Genomic DNA, 26,424 nt, shown 5'->3' on the forward strand with positions numbered 1-26,424 from the left:
ATAGGACATGTTTAAATTTAAAAAGAAAGGTTTTAATCACACCTGTCAAAAACTGCAAATTGTCTCTTGCCTTAGAAAGGGGTATGGTATCCAATACCATCTCGAACAGAGATGGTACCCAATGCTTTGGCAGTCATGTATTTTAACAAGGAGACCTTTCGCTATTATTCTTAAAAATTAAACTTAAATCCTCCATTTTTGCTAAATAACTACATATATTTTGCAAATTCTTGCATATTCTATATGCTTGTGCATCTGTGGGAGTTGATTTGGCACAAATGAAAAAGTATTTATTTGTCTACATATACCCTCCAGTTCTGTTGCCAAATAAAAAAAAAAAAAAAACCAAAAAAACAACAAAGTTTCACATCCAGAAGTATGGAAAAACAAAAGCTGACAATCTTGCCCTTTTTTTTTATTTCCTAGGCTGGGCAATGATATTTCAGGTTTCCCTTGTTAAAGTGATCACAGATGCCTAATCCCTTTGGGTTCCCCTATGACACATTAAATACCAAGCCAATCCAAACACACCTGTGGATTTTAAAGCCATTTATAGAGCTATAAAAATAACCATAGGTATTCTTCATCTGAAATACACCAGAGCTACTCCTCCACTTAACTGTGGTGCAATGATCTGGAGGGTTAATGTACAGAAACAAGATCAAGTTTACAACCCAGAAACACCTAAATGGGAATTAGATTAATACCCTTGGAGATCAGGGGCTTAAGGACTTGCATCCAAAAATTCTGCTGCAAACAAAGGCCTGGAAAGGCTGGAAAGACACAGATTAATCAATACAGGGTAGTTAAGAACCATGAATATTATTTATCCATGAAAAAGAAAACTGTGATGTAGCAGAAGAAATAAATCAGTGGAAATAGGGGATACTGGAGACGTTGCACAAGGCCTGGATAAGCCTTTGGTGAAGCAAATTGCACAACTGTGCATGGTTTGTATTACCTGGGCTAAAGATGGAATTAAACCTGGAGCAGGTGCACAAAACACCTCAGATTAAGGGATTTGTTTTATGAATTCAAGGATTAGAAATGCATGGCTTGTTTAGCCTAGCTGACTGAAGGCTGGCAAAGAGAAAGTCAGAGCCAGGGTGATAAATTTCAGAGAAGTGCTATTCAGATGTATAACACTAGCAACAAAGACAAATGAATTACACATCTTTAACCAGTACTTACTGGAAATCAGTTTACATTCATCAGAGACACAAGTTTCTAGCACTGCAAGGGAGGAGGGAGAGCAAAAATCCTTATTTTTAGGTTGGATCATGCTCAGCTCTGAGGTGAATTGCACAGCATGGAAAAAAGGCGGATTGGGCGAGTCAGGATGGGATTCTCCTGGTAGCCTGGTTCTATGACCCTGTTAAAGATGTGTGCTTAACTTCTGCCCATGTTGGAGCAGGCTGTGCACTAGAAAGGCTCCCCTACTTTTACAGAGATGAAAATCTCAAGAGCAATAACACCTAGAAAAACCTTTGTGTGTGAGTCAGGAACAAGGAGGGTCCCTATTATTCTCTGTTACTCGTTCCAATTTAAATAGCAAACCCATAAAAGGTGCATGTGAAAAAAGCAATAAAATGATTAAGTAAATATTTCACAGCAGTCATTGAAAAGTTCTAGCTAATTGTAAAGAGTTTGGATCAGATCAGAGAATTTTGTTTCCCAATGATTAAAAAAGAAAGGAAACAGTGAGGTAAATAACCAGGTAGAAATAATGATGCACTTTAAATCTTCCACATGAATGAGCTGATCTGTTAATAGCTAATGCACTGTGCTGCTCCCCCTCCCTTCCCATCCCACTGTAATCAGCCTTTTGTCACATACCAGTGAAATCCATTAGCTGCAACTTCCAAGGCTTTCCAGCTACTAAGATATTTGCATATTTAACGATTCATTTGACTGGTTTCAACTCTCATTTACCAAGTGCTTGAGAAGAAAAACAAGGCATAGTGTGTAGAAGTTCTGTTTAAAAACAAAAAAGTACTGACAGCTCCTTTCAATAAACAGATTTATCTGAATTAATGGGATTGGAGTAGACTTGGTAAAAAAATCTGAGAAGTATCAACAACTTTTGGACCCATAGTTTAATTTAAAGATTGTGAATACAAGTGAAAGCTCTTCAGCATTTAAATCACCTTCTAATTTCACTTTATTTATTTCACTTTTCTCTGTACTGCTTGCACCAAATTTCCTTCACTTGTCCACTCCTGAATTATTTCAGCAGTGCTACTTTCTAGTGCCTATGACATCACCACTACAACACCAACAGAAAAATAAAAATTCAGGAATTAAGAACAGGAGCAAGCTGATAAAGCCTTGGAAAGATCCTGTTTTGACACAAATGTCCTGGTAGTTTTATTGGCAAAGGAGCTAATGGGGGAGCCATGTTTGACAGTCAAGTGTATCTTTAAAATGCATATGAATTTCCTATTGGGTCTTTAACACTCCACATTACTTGCATTGCAGGCATGCTTCTGAAGAATGTGAAGTATATAAAAATGTAAAATACTGACTTATCTCTAACATTATTTGATGGCTTTCAATAGAAGTACATAGATTCACACACTTAAGATTTCTGCTACTTTGATAACTAACCTTGGAGAAAACAAAACTTATTTTTCTGCTTTAAAAATGTTCATGATGGATCTGTTACTCTCCAAGTGTGCAAAGTGACAAGAGGGGGATGGACAGCCTCACTCTCTGAATGCTTTGGTACACAGCCTCCTAATCATGGCTAAAGAAGCATTGGAGAATGCTGCAAAGAAATATCAAACAGCATCACCTCATGCTAACCTGACACTGATTTAACTTGCTTTGGTTCTGTTCACCCCATATATGAGCTCCAGTTATATACAGTTTATGGACACTGGCCATTTGTAACATCTTTGCTGGGAATATGGCATACTAACTGTTAATAACAAGGGTTAACATGAGGATGATGGTATTGCTGATTAACATATCTGGGAAGAGAGATTCAACAGCTTCTTATCAGGCAAAATGTTAATCAGAGGTATCTGTGACAAAGATATTCTTTATAAAGTTTAGCTAAGCATCCTCATACAGTCCAGTAATTAGGCCTTCATTAAATTAATCTGAACCTCTTAGAATGTTAATTTTAAGTAAGCTTTACACCAGAAGTTTCATAGCAGATATATACTTTTCAGAAATGTAACTGACCTCCTCTTCAACACCATTCACTTAAGATGATAAATTATTTGCATTAAATGCATTATGTATTACAGCTTCAACATGCCTTTATCAATGTTGTTTAGACAATTTATATTTACATTACTGGGCAATTATGAACAAAAAGACAGCTCAGAACATTATATTCTCTGGTGCACACAGGGCAAAATATAAACAATAACTACTACCTCAGGTTAAGCTATATAACAAAAACAAGCTAATAGACAACAATGTATTTTATTTCTGGCAGCACTAAAGGTATTTTATGCACTGTACACAGGGAGAATAACAAATATGATCATTCAGACAATCATAGCACAACTCAGTGGAAGAGTTAATGCTCAAGAGTACCAGATTCAGGAACCAAAATTCATTGATGATGCAGACTTGAAAGGCCCATGAATAGCATTCAGTAGCTCAGCTCAGTTATTGTAGAGGTAAATGGAAGACTTATTTTGAAAGTTGAAAATTCTATCCTGTATTAATTAAGCATTAAGGCTAAATAGCATTACTAAACTGCTGAATGGTTCAGAGAAGGAAACCAGGACTTGTCTAGTCCATGTTTCTCACTCCACAGTCCCACATGAAATGATGGAGCTCCAGGCTGTAAGCAAGCACACAGAAACATGCGAACTCTGCGCTTGAATCCACTATGTGCTCGCCAGGCCAGATGCATCAAGGAAACTCAGAGGAAAACTAGAGGGGTTCACATGAAAAAAAAAGGGTTTCAGCAGTCCAAACTACAGACTGCCACAGGACATGGGAACTTGGGTTGTGCCCATTCAGCTGTCCTAAATACCTATCATAGGATAAACTGAACCTTCAGAGAAGGCAGACTTCATCTTAGCAAGGTGTGCTGCAGGGCTGACCAGAATACTGCTCTTCATCTGTGAAACCCTCAACAAAGACCTCAACAAGTGTTAAATATTTATGTAGCACAAGAGAAGTCCTCAAGTTTTGGGCTCTGTGACAAAAACCCACAGTTCTTGTAACTCCCCTCATCCCCAGACTAGTTTGTTTATCACTCTGATGACAAAGCAATTCATGTGTGTATCTGCCTCAAGAAGAACAAGTCCAAGTCATGTCACAAACCACCCAATAATTAATGTGAATTTTACACACTTCTCATACAAATGTTTCCAGGGCTGGTAGAAAGAACAGAGATATTATTTGCCTTCCTGTTCCCATACATATGAAGTTTTACCACCTCCTCTGAGAAGTAATAGTGAAAACTGCAATTTACGGGGCAGAATATCTTGTTATCTGCCTATAACGACACCAAAGAAAATATATACAGATCTTTCCTTAACATCTCAGTTTCTGCATAAAATATCCCTTTTGTTATTCACTGCCCCAAACTCAGTGAGGTAAGGCACAGGGAAAGCTGCCAGTGAGCAAAAGGAAAAAGAGCTGAAGTTTCACTTAGAAACAAGGGCACAGGTCTCTGAATGAACGCCTGTGGAAGAAAATCTTTCGACAGACAAGAGAGAAGAGGATTGGAAAACAGTGAGGCAGACCATCCTGAATCAACATATTCAGTGCAAGAATAACAAAACAGCTGTCTTTTTTTAAAGGAAAATTATCTTTTTCAACCTACAGTAAGTCTATGCTCCCAGGTGTACTGAGAAAGATTTGCTGGTGTGTATCAATGTATAGAATATGGTCAAAGCAGTTTGTGTGTAAACACAGCTACATGAGTGAATTACAATTTGTTCTAGTAAAATAAAACTCCTCCCACACAGTTATTGTGTGGCAGTAGCTGATGTTACAGCCGCTCTCACAGTACTCTTTATCCCAGTTTATACAGCTATATTTGTATATAGCCCATATGTTGCTTAAGCATCCTTGCTATAAACAGTGCACCCCTTGCATGCCACTTACAAATTGCTTCCGACCAACTTCCCCCCCTTTCCAGTGTGCTGACTGACATACAAAGCCATCAGTAAGACAAATACAAAAGAAAATGTATGTCCTCCTTGAAAGTCTTGAAGTGCTTCAGCCTATATTCCATACTCTTCACAAAGCCCCAGCTCTCAGCAGCTTGCACCACACCAGCTGTGCCAGCAAATCCTCAAGCACCAAGACTTCCTATGTGACCAGGGATTTACCAAACACCACCATCCACCTGCAAAAGCCTCTCCATTATATGCCAAAGCCCCTGCCTTTATAAAACATGAAGGTAGAGCTTGGTCTCCTCCCTTTCTCTCTACCATGAGCTGCCAGGACCCAAGGCCTCACTGAAGGGTGACAATTGAACTAACAGGAAGGAAGCAGCATTCCATTTAGGGATGCACAGGGGCTCCAGTAATCTGTCTTGTCTGTCCCACAAAGATACCCATGGGCTTGGTTGCCCAAAAGGAAGGCTCTGTTTATCTGAGTAGTGCTTTTCCAGTTCTTCTCATCCACTTCAGATCAGGGCAATCCTGTCCAGCTCCTGCAAGTGAAAGCTCTCCAAGAGCTTTCCCAACCGAGTTATCTCCTTACCTGGCAAGTGTTTGTATTTAACCCAGCCTGACTAACAGCACATGATTTTACACTTCTGTAAGAGCAACATCTTTTGGTCATCTCAGAATGAAGCGCAGGTGGTGTTTGCATACACTATGATACATTTTGATGGCTGTCCTGGGAGGCAGCTCATTTCAAATATTGACCAGAAAAATCTGCTTCATTATTGATGCATTGTGAAAACCATCTAAACTTAGATCTTAAACATAATGCCTAATAGGTGCAAGATTACCCAGTAAAAGATATATTAATATATCATGATACTTACAAAAAGCAAAAGCAGAAGTGGAGTTATAACAATGCCCTGGAAGAAACAAACAAAAACAGTCTGTTAGTCAAGGAGGCAGAAAAATCTTTACTTTCTTAGCTTAGTACATGGAAATACACAAACATCATTTAACATCATAGAAATTAAGTAACAAACTCAACTTTGCTCTTCACTGAGCATGTTATTTAACATTCATGCAGCAATCATTTTATAAACTACTACACTCAGTACCACGTACCTTTTTTTACCTTTTTGCATCTAAGTCCCTCTGTTCTAAAATATACAGATATATAGTCTGATATACAGAATATAGATAATTTATTTAAAAAAAAAATTAAAGCTCTCCCCTCAGCATGCTGTATCTTAACTTCACTAAGCAGCTCCTCTTTAGGGAAAGACTTGATCAAGTCCCCTGGCACCCAGTCCCAGGTCCTCTTCTGAGCAGAAGCTGCCTCAACTGTGATGAATTAGGTGTCGTGACTGTGTAATGTAAGCAGATATTCCCCAAGGAAATGAGCTGAGATCTCAAAACTCATTTCACTTGATTAGACTTCATGTCTCACTGGTAGAAGGCAAGTCTTTCATCTAATTTAATCACACAGGACCACCTCAGCTTTCCACATCCCCCAGGCAGATGCAAGCAAAAAGATTTGTTGTCTTCACTGACAAGGAACAGGTTTAAAGCTGATGATTGGACAAAATAGAGGATTTTAAGTTTCATGAAAGCAAATCTTACAATGAGTTGTTTGGGTTGGGAGTTAACATGACATGCATCACTTTCATAGCTGCAAACAGCAATTCCCCATCATCCTTCCATCTGACTTCAATATTTTATTATTGCTCAATAAAATGATTCCATCATTTAATGCATGCTAATTCATAGACCTGGTTCAGAACTTCTCTAGGCCAGGACTATTCTTCATCCAGATAGGTCACAAGAACAGCTGGCTTTTCAGCTATTCACAAACTTTATTTTTCTAAAAAAATTGGACAAAGGTTCAAAACATTTATCTGAGAGGGGGCTCATTTTATGTTTTATTTAGCTACAAGTGAAAAACAACTGAACAAAAAACCCAGCTGTCCCCTATTTTTCACTTAACCTTGAGTAACATGGCTTTACTTCAACCTCTTGGAAGAAAATACAAAGAAAAGCCTGAAACAATTAGTTTTGTATTTGTTTTCTGGATCCACAAAGAATCACAGATTCAGAGATACTATCAGCCACAGAGAGTTCCTATTGCATTCCTAAAACAAAATGCAACAAATAAATGCCACAAATTATAGCAGACAGGAAGGATCAAGGAGGCAACAGTTAAGCTGTGCAACTTGAAGCCTCTGCAGAATTTAAAAACATATTTCAAAATAAATAATATATGCCATATCTGACTGCCCCACAGCCCAGATATCCATAATAATTTATATTTTTGCAATTGTCACAATTGAGATAGATCATAAAAGACTGAAAAGAGAAGTAGAAGCAGGAAGAATTGCTTCAGGGAGTCACTCACAATTTACAGGAGGTTTAGACCAAAATGCAGATAACAGATATGAAGAAATATAGGTGTTCAAGTACAGCAGCTGGAGAGGAAGAAACAAAAGTTGGGGAAGGGAGGAGGCATCAAGGGCTGAACTGACACTTGCATAGAGCAGAATCTGTGAGGAAGAGCTGACTGCAAGATCTGTGTAATGCAGGGACAACATCAGGGACCAAAGCCCAGCTTTAAAAGTGGGTGGCTGCTGTACTCACATACATATACATACATACCTATATATATATATATATACACCACATGAGCCAGACCTTGCCCTTCTCCCCCTTTCCCCATTGACAGCCACACTGCACACCTCAAATGCTACCAGACATCACCAAGTGCCTGAGTGTTCCCTCAGCCTCCCCTGATTTTGGGATGGCAGGACATCACTGCAGCAGGGTTCCACTGTACTCCTCCTGAGCACTGAGTGCAGGGAGGAGAGCACAGTGCCAGCTTGAGAGCACAGCCAACTCTCCTCTGAACCTGAACAAACTCATTGATTCAGCACCATTAGCTACTTCTTACGTGCTTCATGCCTCAGTGAGGTTTTATAAGTTACCAAAAAAAAGCTAAAGGTAAAAAACCACACCAAACCAAACCAACCTTTCTCTCTATCTTGTTGATAAATCAAGATTGTGTCCTTCCTCCTTGGGATGGGAGCTGTGACTTGCTATTGAATTACTTCAGAAGCTTGCTGATATTAACACAGTGGGCAACAGCCACTGCTAATTCAAAGCCACAAAAGGAAACTGCACTTCTGTGACAATAACACTTATTGTAATTCTGTAAGTGGAGAGCAAGAGAATCCTCCTATACATCATAAAGAGATTCCTGAATGAGCATGCTGCAAATCTAGCATTCAAAAGGTCAATTTTAGCAATTTGTTATTAAATTTTGCTATTTAACCTGGTGATCTTAATTTTCCTGGTTTCCTGTTGCCTCACCACAGAAAGGATTTACAAGGTTGAACTTTTCCATTTGCAACACACACACGATTCCCTGGGAAGCTAAACAATTACCTGACAGAACAGACAAGTTCATATTAAAAAATAGATGCTGTTACTGAATCAGAGTAATTTGATGTTAATGTTTTATTGTGATAAAGAGTGCCAGTTTGAAAAACCACAGGGTTTACATTAAAACCAAAGGGGTTTTTTCCTTTAGTCAGTAGTGCTGGGGTGGCTGATGGTTTACAGGGGCAAGCAAAGCAGGATTTATTCAGGGAGGGAACCTCTGTTACCCAACCAACTGATGGAGCTGCTGAAGAGCAGACTTAAGGGATGTAAAGCCCACCTATAGGTTAACCTGGAAACACTGATGTGCTTTTATGAGCTGGAGCCCTCCTCTTCAGGTTCCTGCCCCAGATATGAAGAAGGGCTTACCTGACCATGGTGTGTGTCTAACAAAGGGCATTACCTTTCCCTGCCCACAGCACCCTGCTTTGACGCATTACCTCTTCATTAGGAACATGCTCCTCAATGTGCTCCTGAGCATTATGTGATGCATCTCAATTCATATCCACTAAAGAATAATAAACGGAGCACTTTGAGTCTAAAGCCTACTGGTGGAAAATACAGGAGACAATTTACATTTTGAAGGTAAAGCTCAAAGTCCGATTCACTAAGAATAAAGAAAATGTGGAAGCAAACAGTTACTCCAGAGCCCAGCTCATTCTCCAGCAGAGGTTTCACAAAGATGAGAATATTCTGACACTGACACTGTAGCTGTTTTCTAAGATTGCAACTGGCTGAGAAGCACAAAGGAAATCAAAATAAAGATGACCATTTCTAAGTCCATTGGACACCGAGACCATCAGAGAGGAAAATGGAACTAAATTTGACAACGCTTTTCCCTGCCTTGCTTTCCAGGCAAGTGCTGTCAAATACATAGTGTATGGAGATAAACAGATTGTAGATTAGCACTTCAGCAAAAGCTGAGCATCTGCCCTTGAGAATGCAAGGTCATTACACAGTTTTAGCATCTTCAAAGTTCGGGTGGAGTGTTAGGCTTCCCAACTGCTGCCCACAATGGAGTCAAAGTTGTAAAGTGACTGCTGTTTGCTATCTGCAGAAAAACTTTCAAGAAATCCATTTACACCTCTGATGTGAAAGACTGACTGAATATATTTCAATGATTTTAGTGGAAAGGGCAGGAAAAAAATCTCAGCCTGACATGAGACACTGATAGAACATAGGAGTCTGAAGAGTCAGATACTTGGAAACATCGCCCCACAGTAAAGATCATGAAATGGATTTTATTCCAGAGAGTTTAAATACAGGTTGTGTGTGCAAGCATGTACATAACATACAGGTAAATAGCAAGGATGTACTTGGAGATCCATTTAATTGCTATTTGCTTTGATTACATAAAGTTACTAAGAGGTTTTCTATAGGTTTCATCCAGTACAGCATTGCTGTAGAGCAGGCATTAAGAGGTGTTTATCCTCCAGAAGAATATATAAAATCAGTATATGGAATTGGCTGCCAAATCAGACAGGGAAGAGAAGCCACCTAATGAATTTGAAACTATGGTGGCAAATCATTAAGAATGAAATTATGCAAATAGGAAGAGGGAGGTGGGCACAGGTCCAGAGGGACACATGGCAGAAGACAAGTAGGGATTATTGTAATGAGGCATGAAATACATGTGAACTTTCCTTGGTTTCCTTTAGCCACAAATTTCCCATGCAATTTTTCATCATTCTTACAGGTCATCAGTACGACACACATGTGGCAACTGCTTTGAGAAAAGCCTTAACCAAAGTCATGTCTGATTTGCCTAAAGAACCAAGGCTGCAAAGGAAAAATGGAGTTTGTATCAAAGCTCTGAACTACTGTGTATTTTCTGAAATCTATTTCCTACTTCTGTTTAATGCTACAGAGGTTCCTGAATGCTCCATCAGAGCAGGACACAAAAGAAGCAGAACTGTAAGCAAGGTTACATAAAAACTTACAGGGCAGCATTTCTATGCCACTGATGGGGTAAGGTGTGAGAGAAAAGCTTATGAGCACTGGATAATTTCATCAGAAGACAAGCATAAATGAGAAATGAAACTCAGTCTTCTTCTGTGTACAGCAGTATTTCTCAAATTTAAGTATTTATTTCAAGAGTTGCTGACGCTTTTAGAAAAAAACAAAATCAATCAAAATAAAGATGAGCTCAGTTGGACAGAATATGGAGTTAATAACATCAAAAAACCCCAGCCTGCACACACCACCTCACCACCCAACAAACAAATAAAAAAAACTTCCAAACATAAAACTGTAGTTTTTATGGTTACAATGACAGTGAAAATTTATGTCAAAGTATGTGTTATTTCTATTTCTTATGTCTTTTTTTTCCCCTTGATTTTGTGTGTAGAAGTGTGCTTTCAAATGTTTTTCCTTTATTTTTTACAAGTTTGCAGACAACATTATAATGTTTTATACTTTAAAAAGAGAACCTTGCCTCTAGAAAAGTGCTTCTAGGTCTGAATTAGGCATATTTCTGAGCAACAGGACAGTTAATACCAAAGTTCTGACAGAATACAGATATTGGACAAAAAAAGAATCACAAAAGAAAGAAAGTGGGCACTCCTAAGGATGGAAAAGCTGATGTTCAGTGTTTTCACTAACACGATAGAAATTGCAAAGAGCACAGCAGCACTCAGAGCCAGCTCCCAGTCTATTCAAATCAAGGAGCACAAGACTCCCACTACCCTCACCCCTCAGACTGGTCACAGCTCCACAGTTCCACTTCACAGCACCACCCCTGAGTAAATACACTGTTTATTACCTGTGATACCACATTATTCATCATCTCAAACTGATTAAAAGTGAACTCCCATGTCCTACAGCTTTATAGTAATCTGAACTTTAGATATCATATACAGAATGATACCATCTGCTAAAAAATGGCTTTTACACACCAAAATCCTCAGCAATTCTTCTCCCTTTTTCCACCTGTCCCCACACAGCTTTAGAACTGTGCAGAGCCTCTTGACAGACACCACAAAGCAAGGAAAAAAGCCTATGCTAAATATATACACTTGGTTCCAAACCAGAAGGGCAAAACCCACTGAAAGTCAGGCTGGGACCAGGCAAGTTCTTGTGAAACCACAAGCAGGCACTGGATGCAGAAGTGGCGTAACAGAAAAGGGCCTGGTAACAGCTGCAGAGGCAACTGTGAATTTTACATATCTCAGTTTTTAGGTACTAAGTCATTTGAGGATGAAGATTTCAAGTTTGTAACTGAAATAATTCCAAAAACATTTCAGTGCCTTAGTATCTGAATCCAGTGGCTGCAGGAACCTCCTTGAGAGACTATCTTTTTATGGGTTCTTTAAATAGCTTTTAATATTTGTGTTAGCATAGCTATGCTGGTTATACAAGCTATGCTGTTCATTTGACTTATTTAAGATGGCAGCAGAGACGATAAATTTCTGTTGAGATGTTGGAATTGATTTTCACAATAAAACATGTTTGCCCCCTGTTTCTAACTTTGTCCCCATGTAAATGACATAAACATATGAATTTATCTCTTACAATCTCAGAGATTAAATTACAGCTTTCTCATATTCCTGTAATTTCAGTAATTTCCCCAAGATGCAACTTGTGTCCCTGTGTTGCTCCCCCATGGACATCACAGAAGCTCCTGGTGTCAGATAATTATTTGCCTTTTGTTTTCAATTCAATTAGTTTCGAAATAATTTCCAGTGTAAAACTTCTACTATACATCCCTCTTCTGTCAGCTACTCTAATGACATTGTTGGTTCTGAGAAGGCCTATACAACTGCAATTATTCAAAATAAAATATGTAATTAAGCTCTTTGTCTTGTTCTATATGAAATTACTATTTTGAAAGCTGGGGAGAACAAAGGCTTATGAACTGAAGCTTTTTGGGATGCTTAACACACCCATTCTCCCCATAATAAATAAGAGGAAAATCTGAAAAGATATTGAAAAGAATATGGAATATGAAGTTTACACATTTGTGGTAAAATGATAAATATTGTACCCTATGAAGGTTATAAACTACAATACAAAATTGAAAATACAATTCTATGTAACCCTAATTCAACTATAATTAGAAATAAACACCACAGCAATAGCTGTAACTCATCCAATTAGGCCAAAATTAGATTTTAATAACAAAACTGTGAAATTAGAAGCACTATGTCAAAATGGCTTTTGATTTATCAGTGGGGGCAAAATAAACCAGATTTCATAACAACTCTGAGATTATTCAGAGGACTTTGTGAGTTGTTCCAGACATTGTACCACCTTTGTTCTGTTGTATTAAACTAGTGCCCCCAGTTGTGGGAATGGACATTAATTTGAAAAAAAAAAAGAATGATGAGGTGATATTAAAAACCTTACCAGCATCAGATAACAGTAGAAATCACAAGCATTTCCAGTATTTATTAATAATTACTATTTGCAGATGTTTCTCTTGCCTACATATTTTACAAGTGTGAAAAAATGGAATCAAAAGGAATGTGAGCAGCCAGAGTTCAGTTCTTTCAACAAAACAGATCAGAGAAACAAGAAATGCCATGATCTGAACTACCAGCAGTAACACCACCACACTTGTCACAGATGAAGTGTAAAGAATAAATCCAAAAAGGAAATAGCATTTTTTTTTCATTAAGGCTGAGGGGGGGAGTTTCTGATATCAGATTGAGTGATAAGCCAAGAATAAGAAAAGAGTATTTTAGAAGGTAAAACTAAAGATGATAAGCCCAGTTTGCCTGGCTTTCCCAGCAGAGGGCATCTCAAACACATTAGAAATGTGTTTCTTACACAGCCACAGAATAGTTCAGTACACAGCAGTAAGGATCCTGAAGTTTTGAACCAACCAGGAAAACTTCTCGGAGCTTTGCAGGTGATACAGGAGAAATATCTGGAATGATGCACAAAATACAGCACAAGTCTCATCAGAGGTGGAAATGAACACTTCCATCAAATGGCCTGAAACCATCAGTGAGGGGGAGCTGGCTGGCAGGGTGTGGAGTAGTTTCTACAACAGGTGGGATCCCAGGTGCTGCTTCTGGCCACACTTTGCAATCTCCCTGCAGCAGCTCCACAGCTCTGTGTGTGACCAAGGAGATCCAGTGGGGCTTTTGCTCACGTTTGTGGAACAGGATCAAGCCACATCCCCCACACTTGTAACACCTCCTGCAATTTTTTCCTGCCTCTCTCTTGTGCAATGCATTTAACCCAGCTGTCTGGTTACTATTTTCAGTGAGTTCAAGGATTCTGTCGAGCCTGCTGGAGCTACATTTTCCTCTTCCCATTTCCTCTTCAGTTGCTTTTGCTGACCAACACTTCTGGCCTCAAGAATTTATTGCTCTCCTTTACTTCCACCTCAATGGAGCCTTTTAAAATTTCATCCTATGCAAATATTTTTCCTAATTCCAGATGATTAAATCATTGTCTGTTCCTATTCAAATAAATTTCACAGGGGATGTCAGCAGAGAACAAGATCACTAAGGTTCTGTATGTCAGGATAGGGGTTTGTACACTGGCATTAAGTAAACCTTGGTTAGAGGAGACAAAAGTGAGAAAGGAACTTTTCAATCATCCACATCCTTACTCTTGTCAGAGTGATCCCCTTGTCTTTGCAAAAATCACTTGGACACTGTAATCCTGTAATTTCTACAACTGCAAGCAGGCTCCTCACCATATGAGCATGACCTCAGTAGGACTGAGGAGGAAAGGCACAGAGCTTGTAGGATAAGGGTATCTGTAGCTGTAAGCACAGTCCTTCCTTGAAAAAGAGTTCAAGATATAACAAGGACATAATAAACCTAATTACATGAGTTGGGGTGTACTTTAATTGCAAAGTATATTAGGGCAGTGTTAAGGATGCACCACTATTTCTCCTTTGTTTTGTACAGTGAAAATAAAAATGCAGTAGAAGTAACAAACATGTTTCACAAGAAAAGGTAATTTCGACCAAATTTTTAAGCGTGTTTTCTTGAAGAAACAGACTTATATTTGGATCTATGCCAAGTCGCAGGCAAATCTTAATTTCAATTACTAAGAAGCCATTCCCAGCAAAGCATGCCAGCCTAAGCACCTCTATTCCCACAAAGCCATGTGGCACTAGGAGAGGATGGCACTAGATGGTGCTGTGGGACCTTCCAGGGAAAACAATCTCTTCATAAAACAGAAGTTATTGTATTGTTCAATTTGCCAGAGAGTTGATTCTGTAGTTTGAGACACATTGAAGAGTACTAAGTCCCAACAAAAGCAACCAGAGCCACAGAAATGGAAGGAAGACACTAAATAAACATTCTGCTCTGAGTGACACTGCTTTTTGGAGTAGCTAAGTGCCACTCTTCCACTGGAAGGCTTCTTGCCTCTCCTTCCCAAAGGAAAAGAATGCAGTTTTTATGCTCTGCTCCAGCCTTGCTTTAAAGGGTTCTACATGTAAAACAGAATTGAAACAGTCCCAAGTCACAGCTCCAACAGGCAAGGTCCTCACAAGACAATAATTCTTTGGGACTGGGTCTCACCATCCTTTAACAGACATCATTTTATTCCAGTCAATGTTTAAAAAGTTATTTTGACATAATAAGCTTTCACTCAATTAAATTTTGAATGAACTAATCTGTGCCTTCACTTTTCCTGCCATGATGATCAGATGTGTCAAAAAAACAGAAGTATAAAGGAATGATTGTAGAAACCTGAGAGAAAAGCTATAGCAAATTCCAGAGAAATGAGCAGTTTTAAGCTGTTATCAAAATTGATTCTTCTTATTTCTTTCTATAGCTTTTCATGTAATTGAAAACTGTTCAAGTAGAACAGGTTCTGTATAAAGACACCACCAACAAAGCACATTTTGTTAACATAAACACTATGTTTAAATAAACTCTGATCTCCTTCATTCTTCTTCAAGCCAAGAACCTCAAACAGTGCAAGTATAAACACTGTAAAAACCCTCCTTGACACGTGCAAGAAAATAAAACTTTATATAATGGGCAGGAATGTTGTTCCAATAAAAACCCATAAGGGTTAATTATGCATCAGTAGTAGTAAAACACTTCCCTAGCATTGCAAAGGTCTCTTGGTGACCTGCTAATCAGAAATACCACCTATAACTTATCACTAAAGTGCTGGCATAATTCTCCACTCCCCCAAAATATGGGTTTTATCTGCATTATCCATGAAATGAGATACTATCCCCCTCACCCCAAATCAAACCAACAGCATGGTTTGTCTGTAATTATTGCTATGAATTAGATAGACTACATTGGCTTACCAGAAAAAATGTCTCATCAGCCAACATGCTACCTGCACTCTGTAAGGTGAGAAATGCCCTCCAAATCCCCCAGGATCCTTCAAGATCATTCCCAAGTCTGCTGGAAAGTTAAGCTATTATCAATTAGTTTGAGAGCAAGCTCACTCATACATTGCTTTTTTTATCTTTAGTCTAAGTGCCCTAAATTATTTTAATAAAATGTATGACAAAGCTCCTTTAATCTGTTCCCACTGTTATTCTCAGGTAGGATTTCCACTCAGCACTGAGTATTTCCAAGGCCAAACCCAACCCAAGTGCACAGAAGCCCATGCATAGACACAAACCCCCAAACCCAGCCCCCAGTATGGTAATCTATATTGCTTGTGTTCTGTGCTGCTGCCTGGCCCCAAGTCATCAATAATGAATAGAAATGTACAGCTACAGCAGTAGCCTGTGTCATGGGCTTGTCAGGGATTTTTGAAAAGGAACAAAAACACAAGTCTGCCATTTGATTGTGTCTTCTTCTCCAAATGCAGGAAGGGCAAAGCAAAGTGGTATTTAAAAAGGGGTAATATGATTAACCCTTTTTGTATGAAATGAACAGTTTTCCTCAGCCATATAGATTAGAGAATCACTTGCTTGCAATGCAACCAGTATTCTCCTAGGCCTGAAAATTCAACAATAATGTTGATTCTGAGCCCAGGGAGGAAAGGTTTTTCTATTTTAACATAATGAATACGTACTCAAGAGGAGTCAAATACCACAGCTTACATAGAGGGAGAAAGGATTTCTTTTTTTAGGAATCCAGCAAGTTCAGTATCAAATAAATTTTGTTCTTGAAGAAGAAGCTTAATGCACACAAACATATAGACACAGTCAGTGAAAGCAATGGCATTATTAAAAAATATGCAGATCCTCACGAATGGGCTAGAAAACATGAAGACAAAAAAGGTGCTAGTAGTTTTTATTATTTATTTTCAAATGTCCCCAAATACATTTCTACAGACATTATGACTGTGGTCTTACAGGAGTGATTATCTCACATTTTACAAACAGAACACACCAGCTGGTACACTACCAATCCACCCCCTGGGGAGGGTGGGTGCCAGACTACAAAATGTCTACAGGACACACACAAACTAAACTGATTGAAAATCCAGTAGTAAACCCAAATCTTTCCTGCTTTCTACGTCTGCATAAATTCCAGAAAAAGTCCTGCATTAATGTATTTAATTAATAGAAATATTAACTTCTGTAGTAGATGAGTACATATTCTCCACTTTGGAAGACTCAACTGAAGATGCACCCTTGTCTTCAAATAACCTGTAACTAGACAAACTGAGGTGATTTATATAAGAAATCAAACTATATAAACATGAACTTCCAACGTGGCATCACATGCAAGACATCTCAATTCAGATTAGATTGCCAGGCCTTTTTTAGAAGCCAGAAACAAGAATAAGCACATGGTTTAAACACAACTGAGGAAAATCTTCAGAAAGCAGCAATCAATAATACAATTTAAGCAGGCTGCTCTGGGTTCTGACCCAATGTTATCTTGTGATAACTGTTTTTATGGCTAGAGTGGGGTGTTATAGTATTCAGCTGAGCTCAAGTGCGCATAAATCGCTGAATGTTCGTTCATGGGTTGAATATGTTATTAATGAGCGCGAGTAAGGAAAAAGGACCATAAACCACCTTTCTGTGGCAGATAATAAAATAACTGCCTCAAAATCATAAGCACACACTCCAGCACTCTAAGGTTAAAAAACCCCAAACCACAGAAATGTGATTCTGTTTAAACTAACTGATTAAATTGAGATAATTTACTTACAAAAGAAATTTTATCCTATTTAAAGAATTCTAAAATTATTTCATAGCAGAAAAAGTTGCTTGTCAATTCTAATTCCAAATGCATTTCAGCATGACTACACTAAATATATTTAATTTTGCAAATTCTATACAGTCACAAAAAAGTTCCTTTCTCCTAGTGACATCGTTTTGTGGTTTTGTGATTGCTCAGATCCCCTCCTCCAGCCTACTGCCCAAACACAGGTTTGGCAGCACAAAACTTCTGCCTTGTTTTGAATATCCCCATGGAACACACAATCCACTTAGCACACATTTTAATGTGCTGAATATGCACATCTGCAACAAGAAAATGCAGGGGGATGTCTCATATGTGGTAGAATGGGCCAAAACCTCATTCTTGTTATCAGTGCCATATGACCCTTGGAGCATCTTGTGATTTTTTTTTTTTTATCCATCTGCTTCAAACATGTTCATTTTTTGGTGTGTTTTTCATTACATACAGATCTCACATTCAAGAAGAGACCAGTGCCTTGTTTCAGTATCACACTGTTGCTCAAGTGACAGTAGAAAGGTAAAAATGTCAGCCAGAAGCATCCTAAAGAACTGCTTAAAAAAACACACCACCACCACCAACAACACATCCAAACAAGGAAACAAACAGGAAAAAAAAAAGAAAAAATGGGGGGAGGAAGGCAGCAAACAAAACTTGGCTTTGTACTTCCATTTCCTGTATGGGTTGTGCCACTCCAACGTGCCATCAGGAGGAAGCTGCTTTTCCCTTCTCTGATATGAATACTGGTTTTGCATTTAAATCATCTGCTCTGAAATGTGGGTCTTTGATTCAGTAACATAAGAGAATATTTCCAGAGGGGGAAAATTGTTTCTGAAAACAAAACAGTCCTAGTCTAGCAGAGACTGTCTAGGCAAGGGAAGGGAGCTGGTGTGTGAGACTGGAACCAAAGGAACAGAAAATATTTCCCTCACAGCCCCCACAACAAAGGATTTTTTTTATTTCAGCTCTTAACAGCTCAAATGGCAAGACAGTATTAACTTGGAAGGTGTTTCTATTTTACAGGAGGTAAAACAAGAGAACAACTAAAAGATGTTATCCAATATTTCTACCTTCCCCTTCTCAGAGCAAGAGTCTTCAGCCTACTTTGTCCTCAGGGAACCACAGCTCCAGAGCGGGCTCCTTTGGGACTCCTTCTCAAGCTTTGCCCCAGCTCCTCCCCAAGAACCCCTGCCAAGGCTGGAAGTTCACAGTGTGGGATTAAATAATTTGTGTACTTACATTTACAAAAGCCTCAGTCCTCTGGATGCAGAATAATTCTCGTTCTACAAGAAAATATTCCTTTAAAAAGTGGAATCCCTTGTAATTACTCTGCAAAATGACATGCCATACACATTCACAGAGCCTCCTTGGCTGAAGGGACAAAACATATCCCTAAGGCCTTTGAGTTTTATTGAGGGTTTCTAGGAATTTTTAACCAACCAGAGATTTGTTTGTGCCTATTTTGTGCTGTCTAAAACTTTCCATGAACTGTTTCCCCTGGTGGGTGGCAGACTGGACTTCCCCACAGAGGTTGTGCAACACTGAACTGGACCACTTGCTACCCATCCCTACTCTGAACATGGGAATTGCAGGGAGAGCAGCAAGATTTAACTCATACTAAGATAAATAAGTGACAATTTTCAAAGCAGTTCTCAGATGCTCTGGTTGCCTCATTGATGTAACATAAATCAGTGATATGCAACCTAATAACACATTGCACATCACTGCCCTCTACCACCGTGAAAATCACAAAACCAACTCATCCCTCAGCTCAATATTACCTGATAATAACTAATAGTTATTATCTACCCATTACAGGGCAGTTTCAATACCCACAACATGGAGGAGTTAAACAGCCTCAGCTTGGTGATAAATATTGGTTCTGATTGAAAATGAGAAACACACATCCTGTCTGCCTAGGTGTGGAATGTATGTTTCTTCAGAGAACAGATTCATACCCACCAGTTCATTCACTACCAGTTTATTGCCAGCCCTTTTCATTTTAAGTGTAATTTCCATGTGAAAAAGCCACAATTTCATGGGGTTTTTTTGTACTGAAGTCTTACTGTATGCTCTCACACAAGTGACAAAGCTAAAAATAACTGGGCTTGTTATTTTCAATTAGACACAACTATTTCATTTCTTTTCCAAAGCAGTTTCAGGCAATGCAAATGCACATAATACAGGTTGGCACAACACACCAATGGGCAAATCAAGGCCCTATTACTAAAAAGCCACAATGCCATCATCCCACTCTTTTCTGGATCAGACAAAAAGGATATCAGGCTACCTCATACACAGAGCAAAAATAACCATCCTCTAAGGCTAAAAGTAGCAATAACGGGATGGTTGCTCCCAAGCTGCAATCTATCTAAAGGCATACTATTTTTATTTTTTTTAAGCCATGCTGTTTTACTGAGAAGGTACATGAAGTAAAGAGTTGAAAGATTCCTTGCCAGATGCCTACTAGAGCTTTACATGCACACACACAAAAGATAAAACTGCTGAGTTATTTTTATATAACTTATGTAAGAGGGGTTTTCAAATGTAAATATTATACTTAAATTAGCATTTCTGGTTTGCCAACAATCAAAAGCCTCTAACATCACAAATCATGACAACGAGGTGGCCTAGCAACCTAGACAGACAGACACAGGAAGTTCAGTCAGTCAGTAATAAAAAGCTTTGGCTGTCTGGCTTCAGGGAGAAGAAAATTGCTTGGATGATCACTTCAATACTCTACTAGGTGATGCACTATTTTATTCTTTCTGATAGCTGCAGTTTAAAAGAACTCAAAACAGGAAAATGTACATGTAAAGGCTGAGCAAAGATGTGGACTGAAGCTTTATTTTGTTTCAGATTCACACTTTTGATAGAGCCTAGGGAGCCAGAGAGAGAAGAAAGGAAACTGTCCCCAGTGCCTGACAGTAACAAAAGTGAGAACAGCTGCTGAGCTACCTGCAGGGTGGCTCCAGGAGCAAGGGGCTCTGCTGGGGGGGCAACAACCCCTGCAGCATCAGCAGAGTCACTGCAGCGCACCTGCCTGCAAAACAAAGCATACCTACCAAATCACAGCCATAATTACATTGCTTTTCATGATTCACTGAAAATACACTGCCATGCTACTCACCAGCAAATCCACATCTAAATTTACCCTGTGGTAAATTTACAGTGCTGCTCATGAGGGACCCAAGCCTGACCATGCTGCTGAGCAGCTGCAGCTCCTCCCAGAGAAAGGAGGCATTCTGCCCCTAGCAGGAAAGTTTGTTTTTTAAAAGAGGTGTTATCAGAGCTGAGGATTTTTTTTCTCCACCCTTCCTCACTCTAATAACATCTAGGCAGTAACAGTGATAAACTCTAATGCTAAAGAGAAGCTTTAAATTCTTCTGTCAACATGACTGACTTTTCCCTTCCCAAGCCTTCTTGAGGCTCATTCTTTTCTGTTTCTTTCTGTCTCTCCTCAAAATCTTTTCCAAAAAGAAAAACCCTTCAAGGAGCTGACTTCCAAGTACTTAACCTTTAAGCCTATACCCAGCAGGACACAGAGGCTCTCTGCATTTTTGTCATATATATGTTTTTTCAGTAACTCTTACTTAATCATGAGACCAAGAAACACCTTCTGACTCCATTACTAGTATCAACATTGAAAAACCTCCCAACATTAGCTTGTCTTCAGTCCCTCACAACTACTGGCAACTCACTCAGACAACTGGCAAATAAATCTGCTTTGGTCATTTATCCAGCAAGCAGTGATTATCAAGATGAACATTTCAGATTTGACAAGTAATTGCAGTATTAAATACCATAAAAGTATATTTCTCAGAAGCTGATGGCCCATCCACAGAATTCTTATAATTAGCAGCAATAACCATTCTAGGTAAGTGACTATTCTATTCCAAGGGTAATAGCATCTGCTTAGATACAAAAAGGGTATTTTTGGAACATTCTCAAGGTCCTCTTTCTTCTGCCCTCCTGTCAGAACTCTAATCAGGTATGCACAGCACCTACAGTGGTCCTGCATGCTCCAGGTAATTAGCCTTTCCCCTAATCAGAGAGCATCTCTCATTGCTGCAAACACACAGGACACCGATTGTTCCTTAACCCTGAGCTTTCCTTTGCTCATTTCTCAAAGAACTCACTCAACACCAGGAAGCTTGAAATACTCTTTCAATGTACACAACTTAGAGCTTTCCAAATAAAATAATTTCTGAGTATTTTGCTGGGAGCTGAATTTAAAGACATGAATTATCGATGCTTCAGCTAAAATGTATCCCTGACCTTTCCCTTTTATCCTAATAGTTAAGAAAATAAAAGCTCACAATATGTTTCTCTGTGACCATCTTCACATGCCTTTCTGCTTAAAAAATTGATCACCTTAGATAAAAACTAATTTACACCTGTGATTTATTAAGACAAGAAACTCATGTTTGGAGGGGGAAAAAGGCTGCAGTAAGTGTCTATGCTCTGACAAATGGCAAAAAATACAGCTGATTTAACAAATGAGTGATCAATCAATGATGCACTGAGGCACATGACAAAGGGAAGTCAAAATCCATTACATTCAAGAACCTCCTTTAAATTCCACTTCAGTGCACTGACCCTGTTGCTCAATGCTAAAGACTTTACAAGGTTTTTCGGAAACATTTAGAGAAGCTTTTGTTTTGGCATTCACTCAGCTGCACCTCACAATTAACACTGCCAGACTCCTCTCTAATCAATTATTCATTAAGATTACTAGCATATCTTTGGAGTGCCTTAACTCCACATCAGAAGTGTGTGAGGGATGATACATCCGTGTGTACTTTGCAGAATGAAAGGCAAACTCCAAGCAGGTTTGAACGTTAAATGGGAACAAGGCTAAAAGGAGCGAAATCAACACTTTTAGTCAAAGTTGAGCTCCAGGCGAGCTGCAGGCAGTGCACAGCGTGAGAGAATTTGGCTCCAGAAAGTGCCCATGTGTTGACAGCTGAATAAGAGTTTGAAGGCTTAATGGTAAGAAATGTTCCGTCAGTGGTAATGTTACACTTTACTCACTCAGTTAACTACTCATCTTCCCCAGCCCTGACAGCTGATGGCACAAACCCCACTCAATTCAACTTTTACCACTTGCTACACAAACACGTTTATTGTGGTTCTCATGGCTAGTATTTTTGCCAGTCAAACAAAAAATAAAAGCAGGAAATAATTTTCAGGATATAACTGTCAAATACAATTGTCCTGAGAAATTAGGAATACAGAAAATCTGAAAAGCTGCTCAAACTATAGAAAAAACCCAATCAATTTGAGCCTATTTCTACAACTATAATAACACGTGTAAAATAAGCAATTGCCAATTTATGTTGTGGTAAAAGCTACTCTATTAAACACATGTGTTGGTGAGGAAGATATTTGACCCATTAACATAATTTAAGCACATAGGTTTGGAAGGTTCTGCATTTAAAGCCCATGAGAGATCTGTCTTAGGCTCTGAAGTTAGAAGGTGTAAATGGCTCTCCCCACAGCACACAGAAAAACCCTATTATCACATAATCTTTGAGGTTAGAAAAGACCTTCAAGATCCCATTGTCAAGTTGAAGTTATGAAGTTTTCAGTCCTTGTTTGCATCCACCTGTTCTGCCTGGCTCAGAATGAACAGCCAGACAGTAGGCAAGATGAACCTAGAATTTTTGCATTTTCTAAACATCACAGCATGAGTAAAGTCTAAAACCCAACCAAACAAAAAACCATCAAAAGAAAAAAGAAAAATAACAACATTACCAAAGACAAGCAAATGGTAGAGCCATAACTGTTCCGGTGCCCACAGTGCTACCAGAGCAGAATTGAGTTTTCTGAATCTGAAGTGGTATTTAATAAAATCTCATAGTCTATGTGTGAACAAGTCTGTAGCTGCTACATAACATGTCAGTAAAATACCAGAGGTGCCCAATATTCCTCTATTCTGCTTGCCTACAGTTGCTGCCATCCTGACTGAGAACAGCAGCTCTGTGTTTACTTTCCACATATAGTGATAAGCATGTCACTTACCAAAATCTGGTAAACTTTGGGTTTAGTAAATTTTTGGTAAATAAAAAGCAGCTCATTTACTAACATGACTGGATATCATGTTCCAGAACCTGATGTTACATTACAGAAACAATAAAAACCCCAACTCATCAGCAGTTGGAAGCAAGAGTCAGGCAATGCCTTTCAGCATCTGCAACAGATCCAAGCATTTCAAAATGAAGTGAAATTATGTTCATCATGACTACACCTTGCTCCTTAGGTTATCAAGTGGCTTAAATGCATAACTCCCACCAACTGGATTTCTTGAAGCTACCCAATTCACTAAAGACAGACAGAGGTGCCTAGAAATGTTCCAAACAAAAAAACAAAAATATAATCAGGACCTCAGAAGCTAAACTTCTTTGAAACCAAATTAGGTACTTTGAAAAGTTCGAAAAGTACCTATCATGACTTTACAAAGCATACAAAAGCTAATTGTGTGCTTCAACAGACACTGTATTCCTGAAATAATATTCATTATCACACTTACTGTAAATACGTGCAAAAAATCTCAGTGTATTGAAATCTTGACAGCAAAAGAACTTGGTGTCATCAGACCAGCATTACTGTACCCAAGAGATTTAAACTGTCCTTGGAAGAGGTCTAGCAAAAGCTATGAATTCACTGTACAAAATACCAGCTTTTAACATGTCTTTTGTTCCTGTTACACTTCCAGTGATTTCATAGAACTTGGTTCCTCAGAAATAATTGTTTCAAGAAGAAATAAAATATTATGATATCTCCCAGCAAATAGCCTGATATTTCAACTGAAGTACAGTCTAAATCCTTACACAATTTCCTTTACTATCCTGATTTGTTCTTTTTGTTCAGAGGTAACATTTGCATATGTTATCTCTGCTTTTCAAAGAGAAAAATAATCATTTAGATTCATATGGAAATTCCATGTTCCTTCACGGATTGTCACAGCAATGCATGAAAGACTGTACAGTATTATCACTGAAAATAAAGTATCTTAAAGGAAAAATAAAAGGGAACAAGACAGAAAAAAAACCCTAATAAAAGCATTACCAATTCTCTGTTTAGCATCAGAGGCCTGAACACAAACTACACCTCTGAAATGCAAATCTCCCAACTGAGAGCCCTTTTGGACATTTGGGTGTCACAAATTGCTGCTGTAACACACAGGTCTGTGTTCAATGACCAGTTTTGCAAATGCCCATTGTGGAGCTCCCCATCATTTGTAAACCAGATCAGAGGGTCCCACTGAACACCCCCACTCTGTTTATCACCCTGTCCTCAGGGTGTTTATGAACAATGTTTAAAAGGCAGCAATATGCACAGCTGATCAGACCAGCAGCTGATCAGTATTTAATCACCAAATCCAATAAGGAAACAAATGAGGCAGAGCACAGGGGTGGAAAAAACAAAGGTAGGTGGAAAATGTTGAACGAGCCACCAATTTATGGAAGATAAAAGCACTCTCAGAAACAATTTACAAAACAATTTTCTTTTTACACATTTAATAAACATTCTGTCAGAGTAAACAAAATCTCAGAAGCTGGAAGTTAAAAAAAAAAAATCAATTAAAATGAAGTCACAGGGAATGGTGGGGAATTGTTCCTGGCAGTTATTTGATATAGTATGGTTAATATTTCTAGTCAGGCAAATTAACAGTTTGGCTGCTGTAGACTTGCACTCACACAATACCTAACCTCTGAGGGTTTGTTCTAAAAATTACAGAAATATATGCATAAATACTGTTATATAGCTACATTTGAGATGTACAATAACAGTTATTTACTACACAGGCTCTAATACAAAGGAATTCCACACTGCTAAAACCAGCTGAAAAGAATGACTGCATCTTAAAAGTAAAAAAATACACCATTCATTCTACAGGGTCCCATTTCACTTGTAAAAAATATGTTGAAAGCTGTTAAATAAAAATCTGTTTCTCTAGCCAGCTGTATCAATAGATGAGCTTTTCTTTAATACCATTTTGCTGTATAATTTGTACTGTGCCACACCATATTGATTGGAGAAAATTCCAGCCAGGCAGTGTCAGTTTCTGTTTCTACAGGGAAACCACTGAGCTGAACAGCGAGGCTCCTAAGGTCAAATCAGGATGCAACTTGTGTGTTGCTACTTTAAAATTACATGGGGCTAATGAGCAAAACAATGGGAGGTTTGAAGACAAGAGAAATATCACATTTTCTCTTCACTACCCTGTTAATGTAACTTGAACCACCCTGGAAATTAAGGTTTTTACCTTTCATACCTTTTCATGAAAGAAGTAGTTTATATTTGCAAGCAGAACCTGTGTTTCCCTCATATGCTTCAAGTCATTTGCTATCTCTACTGTGCTGTCAAGTGTGGTCACAGAAAGAAATCCATTTATCTTTCAGCTTATCTTGAGATTGTGCTTAGGAGAAGCTGCTGTTCTTGGCTTCTGGAGCTCATGTTTGCATTAGAGATTTACCCACCTGCACTCAGGTGCAGGGATGGAGAAAGCAGCTTGTCTTTATCACAGTGCTCTCTGCAAACACATTCCATTTCACATGGGTGCTGAAAGTACAGATAGGCAACCTGATGCAACCTTGCCTTGTTCAGAGGAATGGAAAGGGGAAGAACCAGGAGGGTTTCACATGAAAGCTCACACTCATGTATGTCTGAGCTGTACAAAGTGCATAACTAACTCTCAGCTGTGACAGAATATCTGCCTGCAGACACCAGAAGTGGAATACAGAGTACCTCTAGTTTGGGTGTTTGGACACCTGTGAGTCAGCAAGTAAAGGGAATTTCAGTCCTGCCCACTCTTCAGAAAAGAAGAT

The 26,424-nt window shown here is 38.7% G+C and overlaps 1 protein-coding gene across 1 annotated transcript in view; it reads right to left on the bottom strand.

The window, feature by feature from the left end:
• The window catches only part of SLC10A7 (solute carrier family 10 member 7), a 138,750-nt gene that overhangs the window by 40,738 nt on the left and 71,588 nt on the right, over window positions 1-26,424 (bottom strand). The window contains exon 6 of the mRNA XM_058024257.1: window positions 5,972-6,007. Within this exon, the coding sequence (XP_057880240.1) occupies window positions 5,972-6,007 (36 nt within the window). The remainder of the gene's footprint in view (window positions 1-5,971; window positions 6,008-26,424) is intronic.

The sequence above is a fragment of the Melospiza georgiana genome, chromosome 5, assembly GCF_028018845.1.
Source record: "Melospiza georgiana isolate bMelGeo1 chromosome 5, bMelGeo1.pri, whole genome shotgun sequence".
Taxonomy (NCBI): Eukaryota; Metazoa; Chordata; class Aves; order Passeriformes; family Passerellidae; genus Melospiza; species Melospiza georgiana.